Below are 25,233 nucleotides of genomic sequence, written 5' to 3' on the forward strand. Positions count from 1 at the left end.
CATAGACGGACATAATGCTCTGACTTCATCAGACTTCTTGCACTCTTGGAAGTACATTCTCACATAGTCTAGGTTTTTCCATCCCGGGAGATACTCTAATCCTGTCTTTTCTCAGATCTGGGCTGGATCAACATTTGGCTTTAGGTACCATCAAGGGACAAATTATTTCTCCAAGACTGCTTGCTTCACTCCTTAGTAAAAGCCATTGTACAGAGTACTGCTCACATTGGTCCCCCTGTACATTCTTCAGTGTCTCTGTGGGATCTCATCCTGGTTCTTTCAGTTCTCTGGAAACCACCCTTCGAATCTCTATGGGATATTTCCTGGTCTACTCTTGCTCAGAAAGTTGCCTTTTTCGTTGTCCTAACCTCAACAAGGTGGGTTTGTGAGTTGACCTTAACCTGTAAAGAACACCTTCTTATGCTACACAGTGACAAGGTTGTCTTGAGGCCTTGAACCTCTTTTCTTCAGAATGTGGTTCTTCCTTTCACCTTAAAGTGGAGCTCCACCCTAAAGTGGAGCTTCCGCTCATTTGGCACCTTTCAGGGGGGAGGGGGGTGCAGGTACCTGTACAGTACAGGTATCTGCACCCACTTCCGGCATAGATATCTGCAGAAGCTACGCCCCTTTCCGCAGAATCTACGCCCCTTTCCGAAGGTCCCTCGCTGTCTGCTGGGAAACATACGGATCCCAGAGACAGCGGGGACCATGCTTATTGCGCAGCGCGACTCGCGCATGCGCAGTAGGGAACCGGGAAATGAAGCCGCAAGGCTCCACTTCCTGATTCCCATACCCAAGATGGCGGCGGCAGCACCCGAGAGACGATCGAGAGATCGGCTTCGGGTGCCGACATCGCGGGCGCGCTGGGCGGGTAAGTGTCATTATTTTAAAAGTCAGCAGCTGCAGTATTTGTAGCTGCTGGCTTTTAAAAAAAAAAAAAAACGGCGGACTCCCACTTTAACCAGAACATTGTTCTTCCATCTCTGTCCTGCACCTAGAATTCAAAGGAAATTTCAGCATTTTCTGGATGTGATACACACTGCCATCTCTGTTTCAGCTTCTTTTAAACACTGTCCTTTTTGCAATTCCTGAACACTGACTCTTCCTGCTGAGGGTCCCTGTAGTGGACCATTGGTTTCCCGCTCCACCACCTCCAGGTGAATTCAGGAGCTCATTATTCTAACTTGGACTAAAGATTGGCCATCCATGGATCTAAATTCAGCCAGTTCAGCAGGAACCGCATAAATTTAAATCCCATTATGAAAAGTCGATCTATCTAATTTCCACTTGATTTAGCGCATGCAGCCATTGGGCTGTATCGCTGATCGGTGTCTTCTGACAGCGGGAAAGTCTTGCTGTGAGGATTTCCCCATCCCCTTCAAATGTATGGATCGGGAAATTGGCTCAGTTTAAAAACTGAGTACTGTGTGGCCAGCTTTAGTCAAGGGTCTTCCTTTACACATCAGAACACTCCACTAGATCAGTTATTGCTTCATGGGCTTTTCAGCATCAGGCCACCTTTTCTCAGAATTGCAAGACTTCTACCTGTCCTTCTGTTCACACGTTGGTCAAGTTTTACCAGGTGGATATTCAGACCTTCTCCTATTCCAGCTTTGGTCTTAAATCGGAACCCTCCCCCCTCCGGTGTCACAATTGGCACCTTACAGGGGGAGGGGGGTGGCGATACCTGTCATTTCCTGCCCTACCGAGCTGTCAGCTGGGAATTCCTATTGCGCTGCGCGAATCACGCATGCGCAGTAGGGAACCGGGAAGTGAAGCCGATTCACTTCACTTCCTGATTCCCTCACCTAGAATGGTGACGGCAGCAGCCGAGAGCCGAGCGATCGATCGGCCTCGGCTGCCGGCATCGCTGGAACCCGGGACAGGTGAGTGTCCATTTATTAAAAGTCAGCAGCTGTAGTATTTATAGCTGCTGGCTTTTAATATTATTTTTTTTTTTAGGTGGAATCCCTCTTTAAGGTTGTTAAGGTGGCTTTGTGAGCTTTGAGCCCCCTCTTTAACCTTTTGTTTACATGAGCATGTTCGCATTTCTTTGCTATGTTTCCCGCCCCTCAGTTGGACTGCTTTTGGACTTCCCTATGTACCTGAAATACTCATTCTGTGTCCCCTAATGTTTGCCTAAGAAAATAGGATTTTTGACTTGCCTTTAGAGTTCTTTTTTTGAAGTACAGTAACGGGCATCTGCTCCTAAATCTAGAGTATGATGGGAGAAGTTGTACTAGGAGATTTGTTTTCCATTGTCCAATCCCCTGAAAACAGCAGCATAACTTCCAAAAACAGCATTTTATGGCAAGTCAAAAATCCTATTTAGCAGAAGTAATTTAATGGGAGATTTGCCAAATTCATGGCTAAAGTGTCTGACAGAAGAGTCTGTCATCCATGACTGCAACCAACCAGTGTCTATTTTACAAGTTCTTATCAGTCCTAGGATCAGAAAAAGGCACAAACAGTGGTTATTGGGAAGCAAACGTGGAGGTTTCCAGAGTTAAGCCTCGTACACACAATCGAAATATTGTAAAAAAAAAAAATACTGCTTTCAAAGCGATCGTACGTTAGTCTGATGGTAGTTACACAGCTTTCATGCAAAATTATCTAAAGAGACAAACACGAAAATTTTTCTCATACTATACCAGAATGTCAATTTTCATTTATTCAGTACAGTTTTTCGTCCAAAAATACAATACAAATATGTTGCATTACTTCCTAGTTTTTATTCTGTAATACGAGAACTTTTGTACTTTAGTAATCTATTCACTTTCGATATGGAGTCTAGATCGGTTCGTTCGTCTGATAATCTCAGTGTGTACTAGGCTTAAAGCTATTCAAACAGCTGACCCAGTAGCAAAAGGAAAACAAAATCCAGCTTAGGTAGTTTGTGAGATCTAGCAAAACAGACATTTTTACCAAGAGTAAAACAGAATTTTTATAATGAAGATCTACCTGTATAGGAAGTGTGTGATTTCCGTTTTTGCATATAGATATTGTTTGTGAATTGTTTCATGTATTACCAACCTCTTAAATATCAGAGATACGTAAAGTAGAATCTTATTTGTCTTCCATGTGTTCCCCTTAGCTGGACAATGACAACATGACCCTCAAACCTAGACCGCCTCCAGATATCACCAACAGTACAGCTCCTTCACCTGCTCACAAGGTACATCGCAGTGTATCTGCCAATACCAAACAAAGAAGACTAAGTGACCAGGGTGAGTTTAGCCTTTATATTAGTATTCTTAAATAAGTCTGTTTTCTTCATGAATAAGCAAATTAGGATTTAATGAAATGCCTTATTTTGTATACTTGTGTTTTGTCTTTAGCTGGACCAGCTATCCCGACATCAAATTCCTACTCCAAAAAGACCCAAAGTAACAATGCTGAAAACAAGCGGCCTGACGAGGAGCGAGAGAGTGGTCGCAAATCCAGTAGCACAGTTAGGGTACCACCTAGTCCCTTATCTGGGCTTGAGCGGAAGAGAACCACTCCAACCCCCTCTACAGTGAGATGCATAAATATTTTAGTGTTTCACAACTTCATTTTGAGATATCTCTAATAGTATTCCATGCAACATCATGTTAAGCATTCTTTTTCTTTATTTCCTATGTCTTTGATGTTAAACGCAAGTTTATATGTCTAAATCTATTTTACTTTTTAAATATCTTTGTAAATTTCTCTTTTAGTCCACATGCACACTGGTTTCTTGTAAATGCTGTTGACAGGAGAAAATCTGTTATAAAGTCACATAAGCTGCATTTTTTTAAACCAGTTAAGCAGCGTTTGGAGTTTGGGCATTCATTTCATTGACAAGAATTTTCATTTATTCTGGCCACTGAAATAAATGCTACCTAGCGTTTAGGCGCATTTAACAGCGATCAGCATTTTTTTGTGGTCAAAATTCCCTTTTCTGCACGTGATTTTAGGGCGTTCAGAAAACATCCTCTAAAATCCCCTGCTACTAACCTGCTTAAAAACATCCATGTGGGCATGGACACATAGGATAACGTTTGGGGGGTTCAAGGGCAGAAACCCCCCCCATAACTCACAAAAACATATGTTTAACAGCAGCAGTGTGGATGAGGCCTTATATTGTATAACCAAGATGTAGGTTGTTGAGGTTGAACAGTTTGACACCAACATCCCTCACAGTATCAACAGTAGAAGACCAAAAATAAATGGGACTTTTAAAGTGGAACTATAGGCTAAACTTGTTTTCTTTTTGGATAGAGTAAGGGAGGCTTATAACCCTTGTCAGTTTTTTGCCATCTGAGCCCCTAAACAAAAGTGAGGGGAAACCGCTTCTAAGTGAGGGAATCCCTGGTTGTTGCCAGCGTCACCAAAACTAGTGTCCCCATTGGAAGATTTCCCCTCTTCCTGTTCTGGGGACAACCTAAAACTGGGGGTTTATTTTACCACTTTAAAGGGTAATGGTAAACAGGACAAATACAGAGGGTAAATCCCTCTCTAATCCATCCAAAAATGCCTGCTTGAGCACATACGTCACTCTGATTATTTGAGGACTTTATATGAGAGTTATAGTTTACTCATTCTCTGTTTATTTGCACTTATTTGCACTATTGCACTTGTTTAACCTGAGGGTGCTTGTGCTTATTTATATCTGTTAGCACGTCATTGGGCATTAATATATATCATATATATTTATGCAGTATTATATATTATTATTGTCTATATATACTAATTGATTTTTTCATAGTTTGCTCACTTGCACACACGTGTGTGTGTGTGTGTGTATATATATATATATATATATATATATATAATATATTTTGGCACTATTGTATTTCTTCACAGCATCGCAACACGTTGCACAAAAAATTACTTTATCATTAGGATTTTTTTTATTATTGGCACATATCTCATAGTGGTGTAACTTTATACTTCAGGCCCCTGTTTGCCGACCATTTTTATATGGCCTTGTGAGTTTAAATGGCCTTATAATGGAATAATGTACTTAAGCAGAGGCTTCCAATTTTATTTAGTTAAATTTAACTAGCTGGTCTTTATACTAAGGCAGTGATCAGTAGATAACTCTTATAGGATTTGGGAGTAATATACAAACTAAATATAGGGCCTCCTATAGTAGCTTCCACGAACTAGCTCCCCCCTTTTTTTGTTTGTTGTTTTTTTTTTGCTTCTCCTGGTTCTTATTGTTTTATATTGTCATTGGTTGGTTTGTTACCATTTACATGTGGTTTAGCTCTCTCTAAAACCTATGGAATACCTATGTAATATTAATACTAAAGTGGCAATATAGATTTGTTCTACCTAAATAAGGATATATCTATTTTCAGCTAAACTTAGTACGGGTAGCGCCCTAGTCCCTTATTTTATTCCCTTTCACATCCAAAAATAAAGCTTTGCTTTTAGCTATACTTTAATGTACCGTCATACCAATAGAACATTCACAGTCAAACAAAATCTCTTGCGCTTGACAGTGGTGCGATGGCAGTGGAAATAGCCTAGGATTTCTATTGCTCCTGGTAAATGCACAGGCCTTGCTGCCCTCTAAGGGTCAAGGGACACCCAATGGAAACACTGTAAAAGAACGTAAAGAGAGCGGACCAACTCAGGGCTCTGAGGAAGAGGGGATCTCGCCTCGAAACGAATCCGCTATCTGGAAGGTCCTCCGGTGTGCTGGTTGCTCTGTGTCTATTGTGGACTTGCTTTTATTATCCACTTGTTTGAGTATGTTTCTTTCCTTGAGATTTCAATAAATATCACTTGGGTAATGCAAGGTTGGTGCTCCCTCCTTCCGTTCTTTTACCAATAGAACATTGTGTGGGATTAAAACTGCATATGTTTTTATTCTTGTACATTTAACAAGTTGATCATTAGATCCTTAGTGTATAAGATTCTGGCCACCAAAGGGCCCATACATTAACACAAAATCATAAATTTGACTACTATTAAAGATACCTTTTTGGCTGAGTTCACACTGCCGCAAGGAGTGGCTGACAGCAGGGGTCTGGTGCATCCCGGTTCAACATTTCCGGTCCGATTTCAGTCCGAATTGTTGGCTGAATTTGGACCTAAAACGAACCAGAAGATGCACAGGACTCCTGTACAATTCGCTCCGCAGCTACTCTAAAGATGTGTGAGCCGGCTCCATTGGGAGCCGGTCACAATGTCCTAATTTGCGAATTTGATGCGGAGAAATCTTCTTTCAAATCGCAATAGTGTGAACCCAGCCTTACTTTTTCTTTGGTGTGGTGGTGGTCCCAAGTTCCTGGTCCTTCCATATGAAGAAAGGTTCTTTGTATTATTGTCTACATATTTATGAACCCTACAAGAAGTTGGATTACAATAGCATGTTACTGTAGATATGTTTCGTTCATTGGTACAGTTTCACAGAACCGGAAGACTTGGTAGTCCCTAAACCCATGAAATGCATCGCAAATCTGCCATTTTCCCACTCCAACTTGATCCACATGCAAGATTCTGAAAAATACTCCTATTAGAAAAGAATAGATGGGTAATATGCTGAAGGGTGGGGGACGTGGATGAGAGACTGTCAAATTATTTTAACTGTAGTCAAATTTATGATCTTATGTTAATGTATGTGCCTTTGGTGGACAGAACATTATGCACTTTAAAGATCTGATGATCAGCTTTTTAAATGTATAAGAATAAAAACATATGTTTTAAACATATTGTATGTCCTATACATGCAAGGGCACCTTAAAAGATTTATACTGTTTGTTATATATAGCTATATAAAACCTGAAGAATAATAATATAAAAGAATCACAGGTCCTTTTTTTTTCCTTTTTTTGTCTTCCCTAAGGAAAAAATATAATTAAAGGAAAACTAGTTGTTTTAGTTTTCGCTTTCTCCTAATATTGTACTACCGAGGAAATACAAATTGGCACTTCTAACCTGTTTGACCACAAGTATTTTTTCATGATTGGCCAATTAAAGTATTTACCTTTTTGGACTTTTGCCGCAAACCTTCCTAACATGTTTTACAAGAGTGCTTATTTTTCAGCTGCCCATTTCATTTCCCCCCACTCTCTATCCTGCCATCTGCAGGACAGAGAGAGGAGGGCAGTGGAATAAGCAGCTGAAAAAGTAGGCATTATTTTACAAAACTGAGCACTGCATGCTAATATATTAGATACTGTAATGAATAGGGAGGTTTGTGGCAAACTATCGGTGATGATAAACTAGTCCCTTTAATGTCTCTTGAAAGCTCAGTATTCTTGAACATATGCAGCATATCACAACTCTGGGAGTTTCATAGTTCTGTGTAGCGTATATATCAAGTCAGGTCCACGCTTTTCTTTATTATTATTTTTTTGTTTTGGATGGAGTGTAGGAAAGAGTAGAATCCCTGTTTTGTTTTTCTTTTTGCTCTCCTGAGGCTCTGTTAAATTCCCTTTGTTTCATGTGATGGTAATTGGTATCACCCCACAGGAATTAAAAGTAAGGCTGGGATGAATGGATTCCTCCATGCACACAAGAGAGCTATTGTATTCTGACAGTGGGACTCTTCTGCTGTCAGAATCCACTGCTTCGTGTGCAGTGGCCGATGGAATGAAAATTTTACAACATTCCTGTTTGATAGAAGTTATAGGTTAGATAAATAGTTAGATCGACTTCTGTCAAGTGGGAAAGGCCAAAGATTCTTTGAAATTTGGTTGGTCTTTGTTGAACTGGCTGAATTTTGATCCATTTGTGGTCGGCTGTAGGCCTATTTTGACAGGCTTTGGGCTTGTCAATGGCAATAGTTTGGCATCGGTTTGAGATGCTTCCGAGATCAATCAGAATACATTGACCGGTGCATTTGACTTGCATTTTACCTTCTCCCCTCATTTAAACTGCTTCTAGCAGATTTCGCACACCCTTAAGCCTCATACACATGATCGGATTGTCTGATGGGAAATGTGTGATGACAGGCTGTCGGCAGAAAATCCGATCGTGTGTATGCGCCATCAGACAATTGTTGTCGGTTATTCCGCGGACAAATGTTGGCTAGCAGGTTTTAAAATTTATTGCAAAAGGCTTTTTTTTTGTCTAGTGATATCAAGAATAATATTTATGGGTTTTTTTTTCTGATTTGGGCAAGTTACCACAACTCTATTATCCTGTAGTTTTTAAGATCAAAGATAAAACTATGTTGCTGTCCCTTGTCAATTTCACATTGTATTTTTTTAAATGTACCTGCCTACTCCCAAACTGCTATTCTAAGTAAAACACATAGCCAAGTAGTATTCTCCACAATTTTTTTATTGTGCATTAAAAAAAGAAAACAAATAAAATTAGACATGCTATCTGCCAATAGAACTTAACCAAAAAGTGCATTCTATGCATCCAAAAATATAGAAAATATACCAAATCAGATCATTATTCAACCAAAAAATGTCAAAGCAATAACTCCAAGGCCAATAATAAATAACACGTTCTCCCCTCTCCGATTCTGCAACATGTCTGGTTGACGAACGGCCATTCAGAAACAAAATAAAAAGAACAAAATAAAAAGAACAAAATAAAAAGAACAAAATAAAAAGAACAAAATAAAAAGAACAAAATAAAAAGAACAAAATAAAAAGAACAAAATAAAAAGAACAAAATAAAAAGAACAAAATAAAAAGCACAAAATAAAAAGCACAAAATGAAAAGCTTGAATCAACACTCGCCAAACTTCTACTAACACGAAATTAGCAGAAGGAGCCCAAAGGGTGGTGCTAAAGAGCTGAAAAACCATGTAGTACGTCACTACGTTTGTGATTGTTGGCCAATTGTGTGCCGTGTATATGCAAGACAAGTTTGAGCCAACGCCCTTCTGACAAAAGTCCACGGTTTTGTTGGCCATCGATCCGATCGTGTGTACGAGGCTTAAGACTTGTATGGGAATTCAAAATAAATTTGATTTGAACTGTCCTCTACATCACTCTATTGAAATTAATGGGACTTTGCTGGCCTGCATTTGAGAACAGCACCCCCCTATATGGGTCCCAACAGAGAACCTTTTGCAGAGGTTTCCAGATCAAATATGATCGTTTCCTGAGGCACTCTCTCCAAAACAAAAAAAAAAGCTGGACATACTTTTACTGGTTGCTTGTTACAAAGCCCATCATCAAGGAATGGTAAATAAGAGAAGTAAAGTATAAGTTTATTGATTATACTCGATGGCTTGGTTAGCTTTGCAATGTCAACTATGTTTAAGACCTTGCATAATTTGTTTGAGACATAATACAATTCTTGCGTGTATTAGGAGGATTGCTTAATTCATTTGACATCATTGTTTTCTTCATGTTTAAGGAGCTGTCTGCTCAAAACTGATGTTTCAGTGTTTGATAGACACTGCCAAGTGGGATCACTCACTGGTTTGAATCTTTTGTTCAATATCCACTCCTAAGTTCCCAGCTGTACCAACATCTTGTAGATATCATAATGGATCTCCTTTGCTGCTAGATTTTTATTTATTTGCAAATTATGGAGAATGCTGCTGTAGGATTGAGAAAGTGTTAGAGCTAGAAATGAACAGAACTCAATATATTCCCCCAAGAGGTGCAGAGGAAAGGGATTCATTCTGCTGACACGCATTTGTAACTTAAATAACGAATGTTAATGGACAGAGCCTTTAAAAAAATATGCAAAAAGTACAATATTTTTAAACATGTCTTGTTCTTTTTGCTCTTGTAGAACAGTGTGCTGTCCACTGGCACCAATCGTAGTCGAAACTCTCCTATGCTAGATAGAGCAAATCCTGGACCTGGGTCTGTTCAGAATGGCAAAGACAGGTAAGAGCATAATTAGTCTTCAATTGGTTTTATACATAACATTACTATGACCCTACACTAACACAACCTAAAATTAGGATCTGCCCAAAAACTTTTCTTTTTGAGTTTATAACTTCAGAATCAACACATAACCTTTCACTTAAAATGCCATTCTAGCTCCAGTTATTCAAGTGTTTTTCCACAATAACTTTATAAAAAGTTAGCCTAATGGCCCATACACACAATCTGAATATCTTACGAAAACTGTCGTCCGGGGAAGAATCGTACGATTTTTGGATCGTGTGTACACTACTTTCGAGAGCCGATCACGACAGTTCATATGATGTTATTCGATTGGACAAGGACAAACCTTTTCCTTGTACGATACCAGATCATACCATTTTCATTTAGTCAGTATAGTTGTCATCCGAAAATACATTAAAACACATGACATCACTTCCATATTTTTATTTTTTCTGTCGTACGAGAATTTTTCGTGACTTTAGTTACTTATTCAATTTCTACTTGCGACTATTAAAGCGGAGTTCCACCCTAAAGTGGAACTTCTGCTCATTGTATCCCCCCCCCTGCCCCCCCCCCCCCCCCCGGTGCAACAATTGCCACCTTTTCAGGGGGGAGGGGAGGTGCAGATACTTGTATAATCCAGGTATTTGCACCCACTTCCGGGAATAGCTAGCCGCAGATATCCCGCCCCCCTGTTGTGGTCTGGGAAACGTACAGTTTGCAGAACACAACGGGGACCAGTGAAGACGCGCATGCGCAGTAGGGAACCGGGCAGTGAAGCCGCAACTCTTCACTTCCTGATTCCCTGACCGAGGATTGCGGCGGGGGCAGCCGAGGAACGAGCGATTGCTCGCCATCTGCTGCCAACATCGTGGGCACCCTGGACAGGTAAGTGTCCATTTATTAAGTCAGCAGCTGCAGTATTTGTAGCTGCTGACTTTTAATATATTTTTTTTTAAGGTGTCCCCCCCTCTTTAAGACACAAAAGTTGTACGATCTTTTGTACCATATTCAGATCGTGTGTACGGGCCATTAGGCAGAGGGCATATTAAGGCAGAACTCCAGGAATTATATTTTTGAATACTTTGGACCAACTTTATTGAAAAAAATATGAATGGCAGAAGTGCCAAGCGAGCAAACTGCCTGGGGGAAGCCATATAACATAGAACCAAGAAAATCACAGGTTTCATTGCATGTAATGCAGCACTACATATATATATCATATATGCATACTTGTATCAAGCCAAGCTGGTCAATGTAATTTTGCAAAAAATAGAATACCTGAAGTTCAGCGTTCCTGTTTTGGCTCTGAGTAAATCTACTTTCAGATTTGTTAGAATTATATTTGCGGCTTGATGAAGCTAAATAACCTACGAGTGGAATATATTCATTTTTCCTATGCATGCAGCACTCAAGCAGTTCTGAATTACTTTGCAGTATTATGAACTGCAGCAATTTTTGCAAAACATGCACATATGCCTTCTGGAATTTTTGCTTTTTTCTGTGTTTCACATGACCCGGTTATCCATTTGTCTTGCATTTTATTTCACCTTCTGGGTCATGTAAAAGGCATGTTCATATGTAAGGCTTTCTATAACAGAATATATAGAGTCATGCTATGTCTGTTTTCAGTGTCATTGTTTCCTTCTATCCTTGCAAAAACCCATTTTTGGTAGAAAATGTCCTCTCCTTCCTTCCTCGCTTTCTCCTTTTTGTTAGTCTGTGCATCCATATCCTGTTTTGTATCTCCACATCCACCCTCCACTCCCAGTTTCTCCACGCCTGGTTCCCGTGCCTCCACTGCTTCTGCCCCGGCCACCTCAGCCCGGACCCGTCAGCACCAGAAATCCATGTCTACATCTGTGCATCCCTCCAAACCCACAGCCTCCTTGGAAGGCAGCTGTGACTCGTACAGACAAAGGCAAGTTTAAATATGGGAAGGTGAAATATAGGGATAATTCAGAATAACTCTTGTTAGTATATTAAGGGTAATAGAATGTTTAGTGATGTATAGAGTTCCAATACATAATGTCAGATTCCTGTTCACAAAAGTTTGTGTTCATAAATAAAATGTTAAAGGTCTCTTTTTATTTTTATTTTATTTATTTTTTGGTATGTGAGTGTGTGCACAGGTAGTCTCCCTAACATTTTACAGTGGTGATACAAATCGATTCAAGAGGAAAACTGCACATATGCTTTTAAAAAAAAAAAAGTTAAATGTGTTAAAAAGCACATAATGCAAGAGGAACAAGCCCATTGCTTCACAAACTAATCCCAGAAGGGATGAGCAGCCCCGTCCCTACTGGGATTCGTTTGTGAAGCAATGGGCTTGTTCTCCTTGGATTATATGTGCTTTTTAACACATTTTTGTGAGTATATTTGTAAGTTAGTTTAATAAAGCAGTGGATTTTTTTTAACTACTCAAGGCCTGCGCTGTTTTCCCCTTGCTCTCATTTGTGTTTAATAGGCGGAGTTCCCTCTCCCTGATGTCGGCAGCATTCCTCTTGGTGTTAAGTGCATTGTTGTCTAGTGTTTTGGCTACCCGCTCATATGTGCTATTGCTTTTTTCATATTTATGTACATGCTGTTCTATACCATCCACCATATATTTACTCATTGGAGAAGTACCTAAAAAGGCACTGTGGCTTACACCAGGGGGGAGTGTAGCGCTGTGTGCCAAGCTCTATTTGGGGTGAGGTATGGTTTAATTTAATGTGTTATTCACAGTGGGGATGCCTGTTTACTATTGCAGTTGGGGGATCCTTCAAGCATTTGAATACTTGTAATACCCTATTTGTTTTTATCAAATTTTTTTTTTTTTTTTTTTTTTTTACATTTACTGTTCAAAGGTTTTAGGCAGGTGTGAAGAAATGCTGTAAAGTAAGCATGCTTTCAAAAATGCATATTTTAATTGTTTCGGTCAATTTACAAAATGCAAAGTGAGCGACCAGAAAAAAATCTAAATCAAATCAATATTTGGTGTGACTACTTTTGGCTTCAAACCAGCATCAATTCTTGCACACTTTGTACACTTGCAGTCAGGTATTTTGTAGGATTAGCATGAGGTGTAGGATTAACCAATTATACTAAGCAGGTGCTAATGATCATCAATTTTATAAGTAGGCTGAACAGCAACAGCTGTGTAGAGCAGGCTTAAAACTGGGTGAGGACCAGCCAAATTCGGCTACTAAGTAAGGTGAGGTTGTGGAAGACCATTTCATGTCACAGGTCATACACCATGGCAAGACTGAGCACAGCAACAAGACTCAAGGTAACTTATACTGTATCAGCAAGTTCTTTCCAAAAAAAGATTTCAAAGCAGACTAGGGTTTCAAGATGAAGAAGCACAAAGAAACAGGCACCGTTGAGGACCGTAGTAGCAGTGATCAAGGAAATGTAATCCAACAGATGAAAGGCATACACTTACTTCCCTTTGACATCGGAAGATGTTCAGCAGTGTCATCAGCACAGATCTGTCTGAAACCAGTAGGACCCAGGTACACCCATCTACTGTCTGCAGAAGTCTGCCCAGGAGTGGTCTTCGTTGAAGAGTTGTGGCCAAAAATCCATACCTCTGATGTGGAAACAAGGCCTAAGTGACTTAACTATGCATGAAAATATAGGAACTGGGGTGCGAAAAATGGCAGCAGGTGCTCTGGACTGATGCGTTAAAATATTTGGCTGTAGGAAGCAGTTCACTCATGAAGGACTTCAGAGTGGTATAATGATTGTCTGCAGAACCAGTGAATCATGGTGGAGGCCTTGCAAGTTTGGGGCTGCACTTCTGCAAATGGAGTTGCAGATTTGATCAGGATCAATGGTGTCCTCGAAGCTGAGAAATACAGGTAGATACTTATCCATCAAATTTATTCTGCAGCAGGACAACAAACATACAGCCAATGTCATTAGGAACAATCTTCAGTGTAAAGAACAGGAAGTGATAGTTTGGCTCCCACAGAGCCCTGATCTCATCATCAAGTCTGTCGGGGATTACATGAAGAGACAGAAGAATTTGAGGCAGCCTACATCCGCAGAAGATGTGTGGTTAGTTCTCCAAGGTGTTTGGAACAATCTACGTGCCAAGTTCCTTCAGAAACTGTGTGCAAGTGTACCTAGCTGAATTGATGCTGTTTTCAAGGCTAAGGGCGGTCACACCAAATATTGATTTGAATTTCTCTTCTGTTCATTTTACTTTTAATTTTATTAATTCAGTGCTCGACAAATCCCAGGTGCCAGATCGCCATGACGACTAGAAATTGCGTCCTAGTGCCTGGCCTTTTGTCAGCCCCAGTGTCTTTAGCATGGGGTGGAGGGACAGCTGGGTGCAACAGGAGTCTCCAATCATGTCACTGCTGGGTGGCTGGCATTCAGGTATCACCAGGGGGACCCAGGTACACCTGCAGGTGGCCAACAGGCAGGTGAAACCAGCAGGACCCAGGTTCTTATCACCAGAGCCAGTGGTGAAAGTATGTAAAATCGCCCAACTCATCTGCCCTGAGGTAGTCATAGGGCCTGGGTGTGAAAATGCAGCCTGTGCCAGTTGGAACGCCATGTTGCAGCCCTGCAATGACAGCAGCCTGGACTCCGGCTTTGTGTGGTTTTCAAGAATCTTGGTGGTGTCCTTGTTAAAGCCATGTGCTCTAATGCTGTATTCACAGTAATGCATCCACAATACATGCAAAAATCGCATCTCGCTCTTGCAGTGCCATTCATAATTGATGGTACCCCAAACACCACGACAAGGAAGACATTTTTTCACAGGAAGCCACACATAGCACAGCTAAAAATTGTGCAAAGCTCAAAAATACATTTGCCTCATTTGAAATGAATGTGCTTCCCTATTCCAGAAGTGCGTACAAGAAATGCGCTGCAATAGTATGAATGGAGGCGAAAGGGAGCTAAAGGTACTGTGAATGGAGGCCTAAACTGGTCACAAAGTCCTATGTATAGCTATTTTAGGTATATTCCGACAAACTCAGTAGTCTTAGGCCTGGTTCACACTGCTGCGACTTATGAAACATAAAATTGCACAAGTCAAAACACATTGATTTCAGTGGGTGCTATCTTAATCAATGCGACTCAATTTGCAGTGACAAAAATGGTTTCTGCTTACGTTTCTGTGACTTTGGTGCGACTTGAGTGCCATAGACTGCAATGTTAAATCACAAAAGTCGCAAGGAAGCTGCAACAACTTTGGGGTCGCAGCAGTGTGAACCAAGCCATATTGTCTGGGTAGAAATGTACATTTTCTAGAGTTTATTTTTAATTTTTATTTTTTTTAATATTTTGCCATTTTTTTATTTTATTTTTATATTCCTGACGTTATATAGGAGTATGTAAATATTTATATTTCTCTTCTTATAGCACAGCCCCTCAAAGAGTCCCTGTTGCATCTCCATCAGCTCATAACATCAGCAGTGCTGCCCCAGAGAGGACCAACTTCCCTCGTGGAGTATCAAGTAGGAGCACTTTTCACGCCGGTCAACTTCGCCAGGCCCGGGACCAGCAAAACACGCAATTTGGAGGTGTAACGCCAGCTTCTCCATCTGGCAACAGCCAGGGCCGGCGTGGAGCCACTGGAAGCATATTCAGCAAATTCACATCCAAATTTGTGCGAAGGTAAGTAACCAAATTCTAGATTTAAACTTGATTGGTAGTACAAGTAGAAAGGAAGAGTAAGTTATTATAGTATGAATAAATATTTAATTCACTGATAATCAGTTCTATGTACTAGATTTTAAAGATGAAACAGTTGTTTATAGCATAGGTTTAGGGAACTCTAACCCAAAATGTATAATTATTTACGATCGCTTTACATTAATAGTCCTAAAGCAGACCAGCAGTGAAGGGGTTAGGATTTAGTAATGTCAGATTTAGACATAATTTAAAATTTTTCCTGCCCCCTCACTTATCTGTTTTTTTTTTTTTTTTTTTTTTCTGTTTTCCTCCCATTCGTCTATCTAGAAATCTGTCTTTCAGATTTCCCAGAAGGTAGGCATGTATTCCCCACTTCTCTTACTGCTACCTTTTCTCTGTTGTCCTTCCAAACTGCTCAATTTACCATACTTGTTAATGTCCTGTGCCTCTCACAAGGGCAGTGTATGCATAATTGTGGCTCTCTGAGAAATGAGGCAGGATCAGAACCTTGCGATAAAATGGTGACTGTGTGTCACAAGTTTGTGTTTAGCATTGTATATACTTTACTGGGTTCTGAACTGTCTCATATCTCTGCTTGTTTCTTCCTGGGTGTAGGCTTTCATTTTCAGGCCTCTTACTGCATCTTACTACTCTTCTCTCCATGTTGATAGTATTATAGATCTTCTCCAATGTGATAGCCTTTGCACACTGCAGTTAGAATTCTGCTTTTTTGTTTGTGTTTCTCCTGCTCACCTTTCCATGCTCATCTTGTCAATTTACTGATATATTATATTATGCATTGGAACTTTTTTTTTTTTAAATGGGGTAAAGGATACTGGAAATATAGACAGTTTAGATCAGTGATGGCGAACCTTGGCACCCCAGATGTTTTGGAACTACATTTCCCATGATGCTCAAGTACCCTTCAGAGTGCATGAGCATCATGGGAAATGTAGTTCCAAAACATCTGGTTCGCCATCACTGGTTTAGATCTTCCAGCTTTTTTTTGGCTACTGCCAGTGAATTTTGATTTAAAGCCAAAACTTTTTTAAAGATTTTAGATCGAATGTGGAAAGGTTGGCACCACTGTTAAGTGTTTCTGCTGTCTGTGTCTGAATGACCATTCTGTTCTGATGACTATTGTCCCCAGTACGAAAAGTGATGGGAAAAACCAAAGTTTTTGAGTTGCCACAGAAACCTAATAGAGTAACCTTTCTCAACCTTTTCAACACAAAAGAACCCTTAAAAAAAGACTTTCTGGTCTCAGGGAACCCCTACTAAAAAATGACTAACTACAATTAATGATACATTAGTGTGATGGTCAATGGGAAGAATATTTCTTACACTTGTGGTCAATGGGAGGCGATCCCCCCCTTAGCCCTTGTACACACGGTCAGAAATTCCGACGGAAAATGTCCGATCGGACCGTGTTGTCGGATAATCCAACCGTGTGTGGGCTCCATCGGACTTTTTCCGTCGGAATGTCCGACCAACAAAGTTTGAGAGCTGGATATAAAATTTTCCGACAACATGATCCAATAGGACTTTGATCGTTTGTAGAGAATTCCGATCTGACAAAGTGCCACGCATGCTCAGATCAAATTACGAGACCAAAGCTATTGGCTACTAGCCTGAATGTAGTCCCGTCGTAATGAAATAACGTCATCACGTTCCAAACGCTTGGATTTTCCGACAACTTTGTCTGACCGTGTGTATGCAACACCAGTTTCGGACAAAATTCGTCGGACAAAATCCATCGGATTTTGTTGTCAGGATGTCCGACTGTGTGTACAAGGGCTTACAGATGGCTAAAAAGATCAGTGGTGTCAGTGAGAACTTATCTGAAAGGCAGAAATTGCTCATTGCCTAAGGAACCTCTAGCAACCTCTCAAGGAACCCCAGTTGAGAAACCCTGAGATGGGAGGGTAAATCTCCGCTTACTACTTTCTGGGTTGATTTACTAAAACTGGAGAGTGCAAAATCTGGTGCAGCCAAACCTGGTAGCCAATCGGCTTCTAACTGAAACTTGTTCAGTTTAGCGTTGACAAAATAAAACTACCTGAAAGCTGAGCTGCACCAGATTTTTCACACTCCAGTTTTAGTAAATCAAGCCCCAATGTGTTTGTGGGACAGGAATGAGTGTAAATCTACAGAGACAGACAGGAAAAAAAAATGGGAAAACCCTCCTTTATCCAAAACAACAAAAAAGCTTTGGTTTTACAAACACTTTTTAAACCAAACGAATCCCTATTGGCGTAGCAATACTTCCGTTGTTCCTTTTATTTTCTTTACATTTTAATTGTGCTCTTTGAATCTGAACTACAATGTTAATTGGCCGATTTGTCATCAGTTGAAGAATTGTAAAATGAATGGAAAACATTTTTTTAAGCCTCACAATTGTAGGTATATGATGACAAAGTACACAGATTCATAGTGGCTTTTTAGGTTTTTCGTTGTTTTTGTGGTGTGCAACATCAAGTTGCACATGTACAGATCACACAAAATGGCTATATTACTTAGATATGCCTTTTAAAACAACCCCTGCAGTGTCCTAAGGATTTTTCCCAGTTGGCTCTTGACATTTCTTGACCACTTTTATCAAGAAATGTAGAGTGGGTCTTGTATTTTTCTTCCCCCTGCACTTTTCATACACGCTTTTGCAGGTACTTGTGCTTCCTACCCTTCACCTGAGACATCTTGTCATCTGCCTACTGGACTTAACTTGGGATCATTCTACATGTGATTCTAGGAGACATCTGCTTTATATACCATCTGCTTGCATTGAAGACATTAAGGGAGCTATATCAGCTGTGTCACCTCTAATTCAGTGCCAAAGTCTGGAGTTTGTAAAGCATAATCTGTAAGGTTGATTTATAAATTGCCATAATCTAAGTGCATTTCATTACAGTCTCTTTGAAAATTGAAAGCGTAATTACAATAAGAAATGTATGAAGGTTTGTAGGGTTATCACTGAAAACTTTCAGAAAAGTGTACTGCATAGCGATAATAGCCCAAATATGCATAATGTTATTCTTTAAGCCAGTGGTCTCCAAACTGCGGCCCTGGGGCCAGATGTGGCCCTTTGCTTGCCTCTATCCGGCACTTGGGGCACTATGCAATGCACCACTGACACCAAGGATGGGGCACTATTCCTCCCACTGACACCAAGGATGGGGCACTATTCCTCCCACTGACACCAAGGATGGGGCACTATTCCTCCCACTGACACCAAGGATGGGGTTCTATTCCTCCCACCAATATTAATAGGGCACTATTCCTTCCACTAAAACCAATGATGAGGCATTGTTTACTCCCACTGGCCACAGTCCGGCCCCCATAAAGTCAGGACAGTAAACTGGCCCTTTGTTTCGCTAGTTTGGAGGCCCCTGCTTTAAACCATAATACAAGGAAAACCCGCCTTTGTTTTTCAACCTGATTAGTAATGGAATTATTGCACTCAGTGTTAATTTTGGCAGCAAATTTCATTTAGTTTTAGTGTTAGTCTTAGGACTAAAATGGCGTTTTAGTCTCATTTTAGCCATCGTCATTTAGTCAACTAAAATCTAATATGTTAAATTGTAATGCATTATTTAAGCATTTCTCTAGATTTTACAAACTCATTATATACTCCTGGGGAAAAAAAAATGTAATGTTATTATTTATGGTATTAAGGTCTGGAAAAAATCAGATACAGTTCTGTGAAAACCAGAAGTTATTACATGAGGGTAAACGCCCCTCCTTGCCATTTTCGCCCCGTTTTCGTTCCTTAATGAAAACAGGGTTTTATTTTCATCAGTTTTCGTCAGTGGACGAAAATGTGCTGTGCTTTTTGTTTAGTTTTTTGGTCACTGTAAAAATGCCGCTGATGAGAACTGGCAAACATTTTCGTTGACTAAATTAACACTGCTTGTACTTGTTAAGAAATTTGTTTGAGATCAGTGAGGGAAAATTTTGGATCACCTAGTATGAGGTTCACACATGACATACTTGTGCTTCATGTCGTAAGTGATCATGATGAATTTGTCTCGCTCTGACTGTTAACTGTAAAAAGTGTGTGTGTGTTTGTGTGTTACATCTACCACCTCCAATGTCAGCCAGCTATGTTTCTTGCAGCTTTGTTGTGACCTCTGTCCCATCTGCCTTGTGACTTTACCTGCTGACACAGGTGTCTGAAAATTCACACCCCTTCACTGCTGGGGCTCTAGGGCTTAACAGTGTGCATGTGTTATTTTTCCTTCTTTTTTCTGCAGATCAGTTCAGTTATTTGTATTTTTGTTTGTGCTTTATATTGTTATGATGTGCATGCAAGGTTGTAGTGTGCGGTTTATATTTGTACACAGCAATGTTTACACAATTTGTATACATTGGCCGTTTAACTGATTGATTTTCTTTTTAAAGTGCATCTCCAGGTAAAAGGTTTTTTTTGTTTTGGATAGTGTGGGGAGGAGTTAGAACATATGTGAGTTTTACGGCTTTTTATGGCCCTGCTGGGAAAATTCCCCCTTACTTGGTGTTCCACTGAAAAAGTATTTGCAGAAAGGTAATACCTTGCAGAAGGCCAACCACAAAAAACTCACGTTTCTTTATTGCCATCTGTGCCCCTCTTGGAGGTTTACCTTCACTTCCTGTCCAGGTGAAGTTGTCACAGGAAGTGATGGGGAATCGCCCCCTGACGGACATCGGACAGCAATAAAATCCTCCGAGTTTCTATCCCTTCATCATTCTATTGAAAAAAATGTTTTGGCTGGAGTTAACCTTTGTTACAATGTAAAGAGGAGACCCCCCTCTTTCAAAATCTGATTGTAGTATGTCCAAAATGTACATGTAAAGAAAAAAAAAAAAGTTAGATTTAGACTTGGCAAAACAAAATAAGATTGTGCACTGCCACCTACTGGTAAGAGAATTAATGTTGAATGAGACAAAATTAAGACTAACATCAAGTTAGTGATGTGAAAATGAAGCTGCTGCTATCACCTGGGTTTTGTCACAAAACAACAATGAGGCTAGAAGTGTTGGAAGTGTGATTAGCGCTGCTATGAGTTAGGCTCAGCTCACACCGAAACCAGCCACGGATCACACAGGAACGCTGTGCGTCCCCGTTCTCTATTTCAAGGCTGAATCTGTGCCTGATTTCGGTCCTGAAGCAGAGCCAAAGACGCACAGCATTTCTGTGCAGTGCACTCCTCAGCCACCCTGGAGATATGTAAACCGGCTCCATAGAGAGCCATCACATTCTCCTGTTATGCAAATTGTATGCGTGTAAACCTGCATCCAATTCTCATAGGTGTGAACCCAGCCTCAAAGATCATGAATCCTAGAAACGCTGTGGGATATTAAAGTGTCAGTTTCCTTACATATAACTATACATGTTGGCTAAAGGCAAATGTGCATAAATAATAAGTCCATGTGAAAACAAATCCAAATAGAAAATGAAAATAAAACTTGAAAATATTGTGATGAAAATGAAGTCTTCTTATAAATGGTGCACTTGAGATTTCACTGTGAAAAACGTGCTTCACAGTCAAAACAAGTGACTAGTGCTCCCTTCACCAGGTGCAATGGACGCTCACCTCCTTCATAGACCCTAATATAGGGTCAAACGCGCTCAGAACTCAGTGATTCTCATCAGCAAATGGCTCCACATACATTTCTTGTGGCTCCTATAAAGATCTTGCAGAGGTCAAACACTCTCTGCACACCATGTTCTTGTTTAATGCTCACCAGAAGCTCCAAACCAACATGAAAAGATAAAAGTGCTTCCAATAGTGCAGTACCAGGTGTTAAGCTGAATGAAACCTCACCACCTCAGCTTAATACGTTAAACTCACATTTATTGAGATAAAATTCATCATGTATAAAAAATCCAGCAAGTCTCAGCATGTAAGAATCTCCACCAGGCCCTACCTCTAGGCGTTACGCCACCATCCTTGTGGCTTCATACCATCCCTGTCGTTCTGGGAAGATCCCTGGGGAATGCAGAGCAGGCGAAATATCACAAGAAGGCACTCAAATCCATTGTAAAAGTGTCTTCTCGTCATATTCTAGCTATTCTTTATTCCCCAAGATCTAACCACGTGGAGTGTGATGTCACCTTCACTGCAAGTGGAAGTCAAAGGTAATGCCTGGTACACACGATAAGATTATCAGACGAATGATCATCCGTTTTTTTTTTTTTTTTTCGTTTTTTTTTTTTGCATGATAATCGCAGATCGAATCTGATGAGTTTACTAATGTCATGAAAATTCTTGTATGACAGAATAAAAAAACTGCCGTGATTGGCTCTGTGCTAATGATCCGATTATCATACAATCATTTCAAAAGTGGTATTTTTTGTACAATTTTCTGATCGTGTGTATGGGGCTTAAGGAAGTATAAATCTCCCCCCCCCCCCCCCCCCAACTACTGCATTGTGTTCCTACTAACAGCGCATGCTTTTTACAGGGGGTGGGGTCCCAGACAGTACAATTGGGCATTTTATTGCAAAGTTCAATTTTTTCTGCACTTTATATATGCTGGCACAGAATATACCCTGGTTTATAGTAAGGCCTTTCTTTGCAGGCCGAACAGCTGTATTTGCATAACAGTATGAAACAAAAATTTGAAATGGATGACTTGCTGCCACTAGTGTGGACGGGGCATGGTTTTTGTAAGCCTCCATTAATCATTCTAAGGCATGAATCGCATCTATGCATCCTAGTGTGGTACAACTTTTATCAATATCATTTTTTTAAATTCAGAATTCTTGCATTATTGGTTAGGGTTACAGCAGATATATCTTCATGGTATTAAATGCTACCAGGTGTAAAATGAATCAAAAATGCACCAAAAAATTGGGGTGTGATTTAGTCCTGCACTGGTTGTTTGTTATTTACTGTACATGCATAGCATTAGGCTGGGTGTGATCGTGCCAGCCTTTAAGTTCGATGTCCAGAGTTCTTTTGGTGTGTATATACCATTACAACTCACTAATAATAAGCTCAAAAAAGATGTCAGAAATAAAATATTCTATCGATTTATTGAGAGACACTGCCAAATTTGATGTCTTTGTTTATGCTGTCACATGTCTAATCAATCTGTCTCTCTGGAAACTCAGAGAAAAGAATTTGAGCCAGAGTACAAAGATTGTATTTTGAGAGCACGATTAAACCATCAAAACCTTAGAATATTAACCTTTTTATAGTTTTTTTAATTTCCTTTTCTTTGCATGTTAGTTTTCAGTATTGGTTGTCCCATACTTGCCAAATCCCAGTATCATATGATCTGACAGGACATACATTTTTATAACTATAAAACAACCACAAGAGGGCGCTTTTTTATGTGCATTAGGATCTCAAGACCTAATATGAGAGGAGCTGCATTCACTTCACATTCTGTTCCCTGTCTCTCTCCTGGCCTTTTCATGTGCCTTTTTAATGATGTTTGGGGTCTAGTCAGTGCAATAGCTTATTTTTTTTTTCTTTGGTACATTCTTGAAGTGCTGATCCAGTGACGCAACTAGGCCTCATACACACTGGACATTTTTAACATGGCTATTAGGGGCGTCTGCCATTTTTTTTTTTTTTTTTTTTTTTTTTTCTGCCTCTAAATGCCCCTGCATGTTAACCTATGTGGCCATACACACATAGGCGTTTATAGGCAGGGATGTTTAGAGACAGAAAAAAACAACCGTAGCCAGCGTGCCCAGGGGCAACAGCGATTTGCAGAAAAAGCGCTTGTAAGTGCTAATTAACGCTAGGCACGTTTAGCATTTGAGCGTTCATTCGTTTCAGTGGCCAGAAATAGATTATTAAGTTGGCCAATGAAATGAAGTAACGCCCAAGTGCTTGATGCGTTTACAAGTGTCAAACGTTTTTTTCTGCCAAAGCACTGCTGCCAGGAGGAAAGCCATCTAGGAGAGATTAGCAAAACATCCAGTGTGCATAAGGCCTTTCTATACTATATATATTGTCCACTTTATATTTTATACATTTTCCTTGACCTCTGATAAAGCAAACATTGAAAAATACATATTTTCCCTCTTTCTTACCTGTTTTCAGCAATAATGCAGAATATAATTTGGATGTTCTCCAGGACCTATAAATTAAAGCAAAAAGACTCCATAGAAATAGGACGGTATTCTGCTTTCTTCTCTTTATTACATTTTTTTTAATGAAAATAATAAATGCACCCCTGTTGGAAACAAATGTGCATTTATTTTTTTTATTTTTTGCATTTGGATCTGTAAACATGACAACTGCAATCAGTGCAACACTGGTGTAATGGACTGGCTCCTGAAGACTTTTTTTTTTGTCCAGCCCCACTTGTGTATTTGGAACTATAGTGGAAGATGGGACTTGTAGTCTCTCCATTCACAGATCTCTGTGAATAGATGACGTGGCTGAACCACACAGCCACATATTCATATTGAATATCGAAATATTGATATCCAAATTTAAACAGAAACCTGTTGGGAGAAGCAGTCTGCAATACTGTAAGTCGGGGGATAGTTTGAAAATAGGTGGCTGGGCAAGGGCACTCTAGTATCCTAGATACGGATATAACGTGAAACATGTTGTGAAGGGTTAAAGACCATTTCCCAGACTACTGATTGATAAGATAAATCGTCTGCTCTCAGTTCTCAGCAGGCTTTTAGCATTGAATTGGTAGTTATGTGCAATGCCACTGATCTTATATTGGCTCACAGTGCTTCTAGCCCTGCTGTGCGGTGAATTGCAGGAAGTTTTTTTTAAGATGTGTCTACACACTTGAAGCTGTACTCCGGGATAAGCAAATATTGTCTTAATACAACAGTCATGTGTATTCTTGCTTGAATCTTGGTTTGCTTTGTATATTTCTTCTAGAATTGTGCAGTAATCCAGTGTGAAACTTTACATCCGCGCAGGAGCTTCGTGTAATAACGACCAGTCATCGCTGCTCTCTCTCCTTGTGCAGGGTGCCTGGTCTGGTCTCCGCCCCCTCTGTAGTTTGCAGGCAGTCTGTAGTGCGTGAGCTCCCTTGGTCCCCTCCCACAGCTCTGATCTTTGCGCAGGCCATTTGCAGCACAGTGATGTCACTGATACTTTTACAAAGCAATATCTGGCGTTGTCAAGTTATTTGCATGCAAAGTGGATTTATATCCTTTTGGTTAGTGAGAAATACTAGATATTACAGAAAATATAGAAAAATTAAAATTAACGTTTTTAAGTTCAGATTTAATATGCATTAAAAATAAATGGAAATATTAGTGAGTTTCTAATGTGTTGCTTAACCACTTCAGCCCCGGAAGGATTTTCCCCCATAATGACCAGGCCATTTTTTTATTTTTTAATGATATGGCACTGCGTCGTTTTAACTGACATTTGCGCAGTCGTGCAACGTTGTCTCCAAACAAAATTGATGTCCTCCCCCCCCATAAATATCTTTATTTTGGTGGTATTTAATTACCTCTGGGTTTTTAATTTTTGCGCTATAAACAAAAAAATACAGACCATTTTGGAAAAAAAAAAATTATTTTTTAGCTATCATAAATATCCCAGTTTAGGCCTTCTACATATTTTTGGTAAAAAAAAAAATTGCAATAAGTGTATATTGATTGGTTTGCATAAAAGTTATAGCATCTGCAAAATAGGGGATAGATTTATGACGGTGATCAGCGATTTTCTTTTTTAGCGGGACTGCGACATTGCGGCGGACAGATTGGACACTTCCTACTTTTTTGGGACCAGTGACACTTATACAGCGATCAGTGCTATAAAAATGCACTGATTACTGTATAAATGACACTGACAGGGAAAGGGTTGACACTAGGGAGCGATCAAGAGGTTAAATGTGTTCC

General features: G+C 39.9%; 1 protein-coding gene across 9 annotated transcripts in view; it reads left to right on the forward strand.

The window, feature by feature from the left end:
- The window catches only part of LOC143959439 (serine/threonine-protein kinase MARK2-like), a 219,411-nt gene that overhangs the window by 168,512 nt on the left and 25,666 nt on the right, over positions 1–25,233 (forward strand). For 4 of the 9 annotated variants that reach the window (XM_077468087.1, XM_077468094.1, XM_077468086.1 and 1 more), the window contains exons 12-17: positions 3,095–3,227; positions 3,339–3,517; positions 9,682–9,779; positions 11,554–11,703; positions 15,147–15,401; positions 15,747–15,773. In XM_077468087.1, coding sequence (XP_077324213.1) covers positions 3,095–3,227; positions 3,339–3,517; positions 9,682–9,779; positions 11,554–11,703; positions 15,147–15,401; positions 15,747–15,773 — 842 coding nt within the window. The remainder of the gene's footprint in view (positions 1–3,094; positions 3,228–3,338; positions 3,518–9,681; positions 9,780–11,553; positions 11,704–15,146; positions 15,402–15,746; positions 15,774–25,233) is intronic. The other 5 variants (XM_077468095.1, XM_077468090.1, XM_077468088.1 and 2 more) reach the window with 3 other exon arrangements.

Source organism: Lithobates pipiens, unplaced genomic scaffold (genome assembly GCF_037356315.1).
Source record: "Lithobates pipiens isolate NorthernLeopardFrog02 unplaced genomic scaffold, aLitPip1_a1.2 Scaffold_75, whole genome shotgun sequence".
Lineage (NCBI taxonomy): Eukaryota > Metazoa > Chordata > Amphibia > Anura > Ranidae > Lithobates > Lithobates pipiens.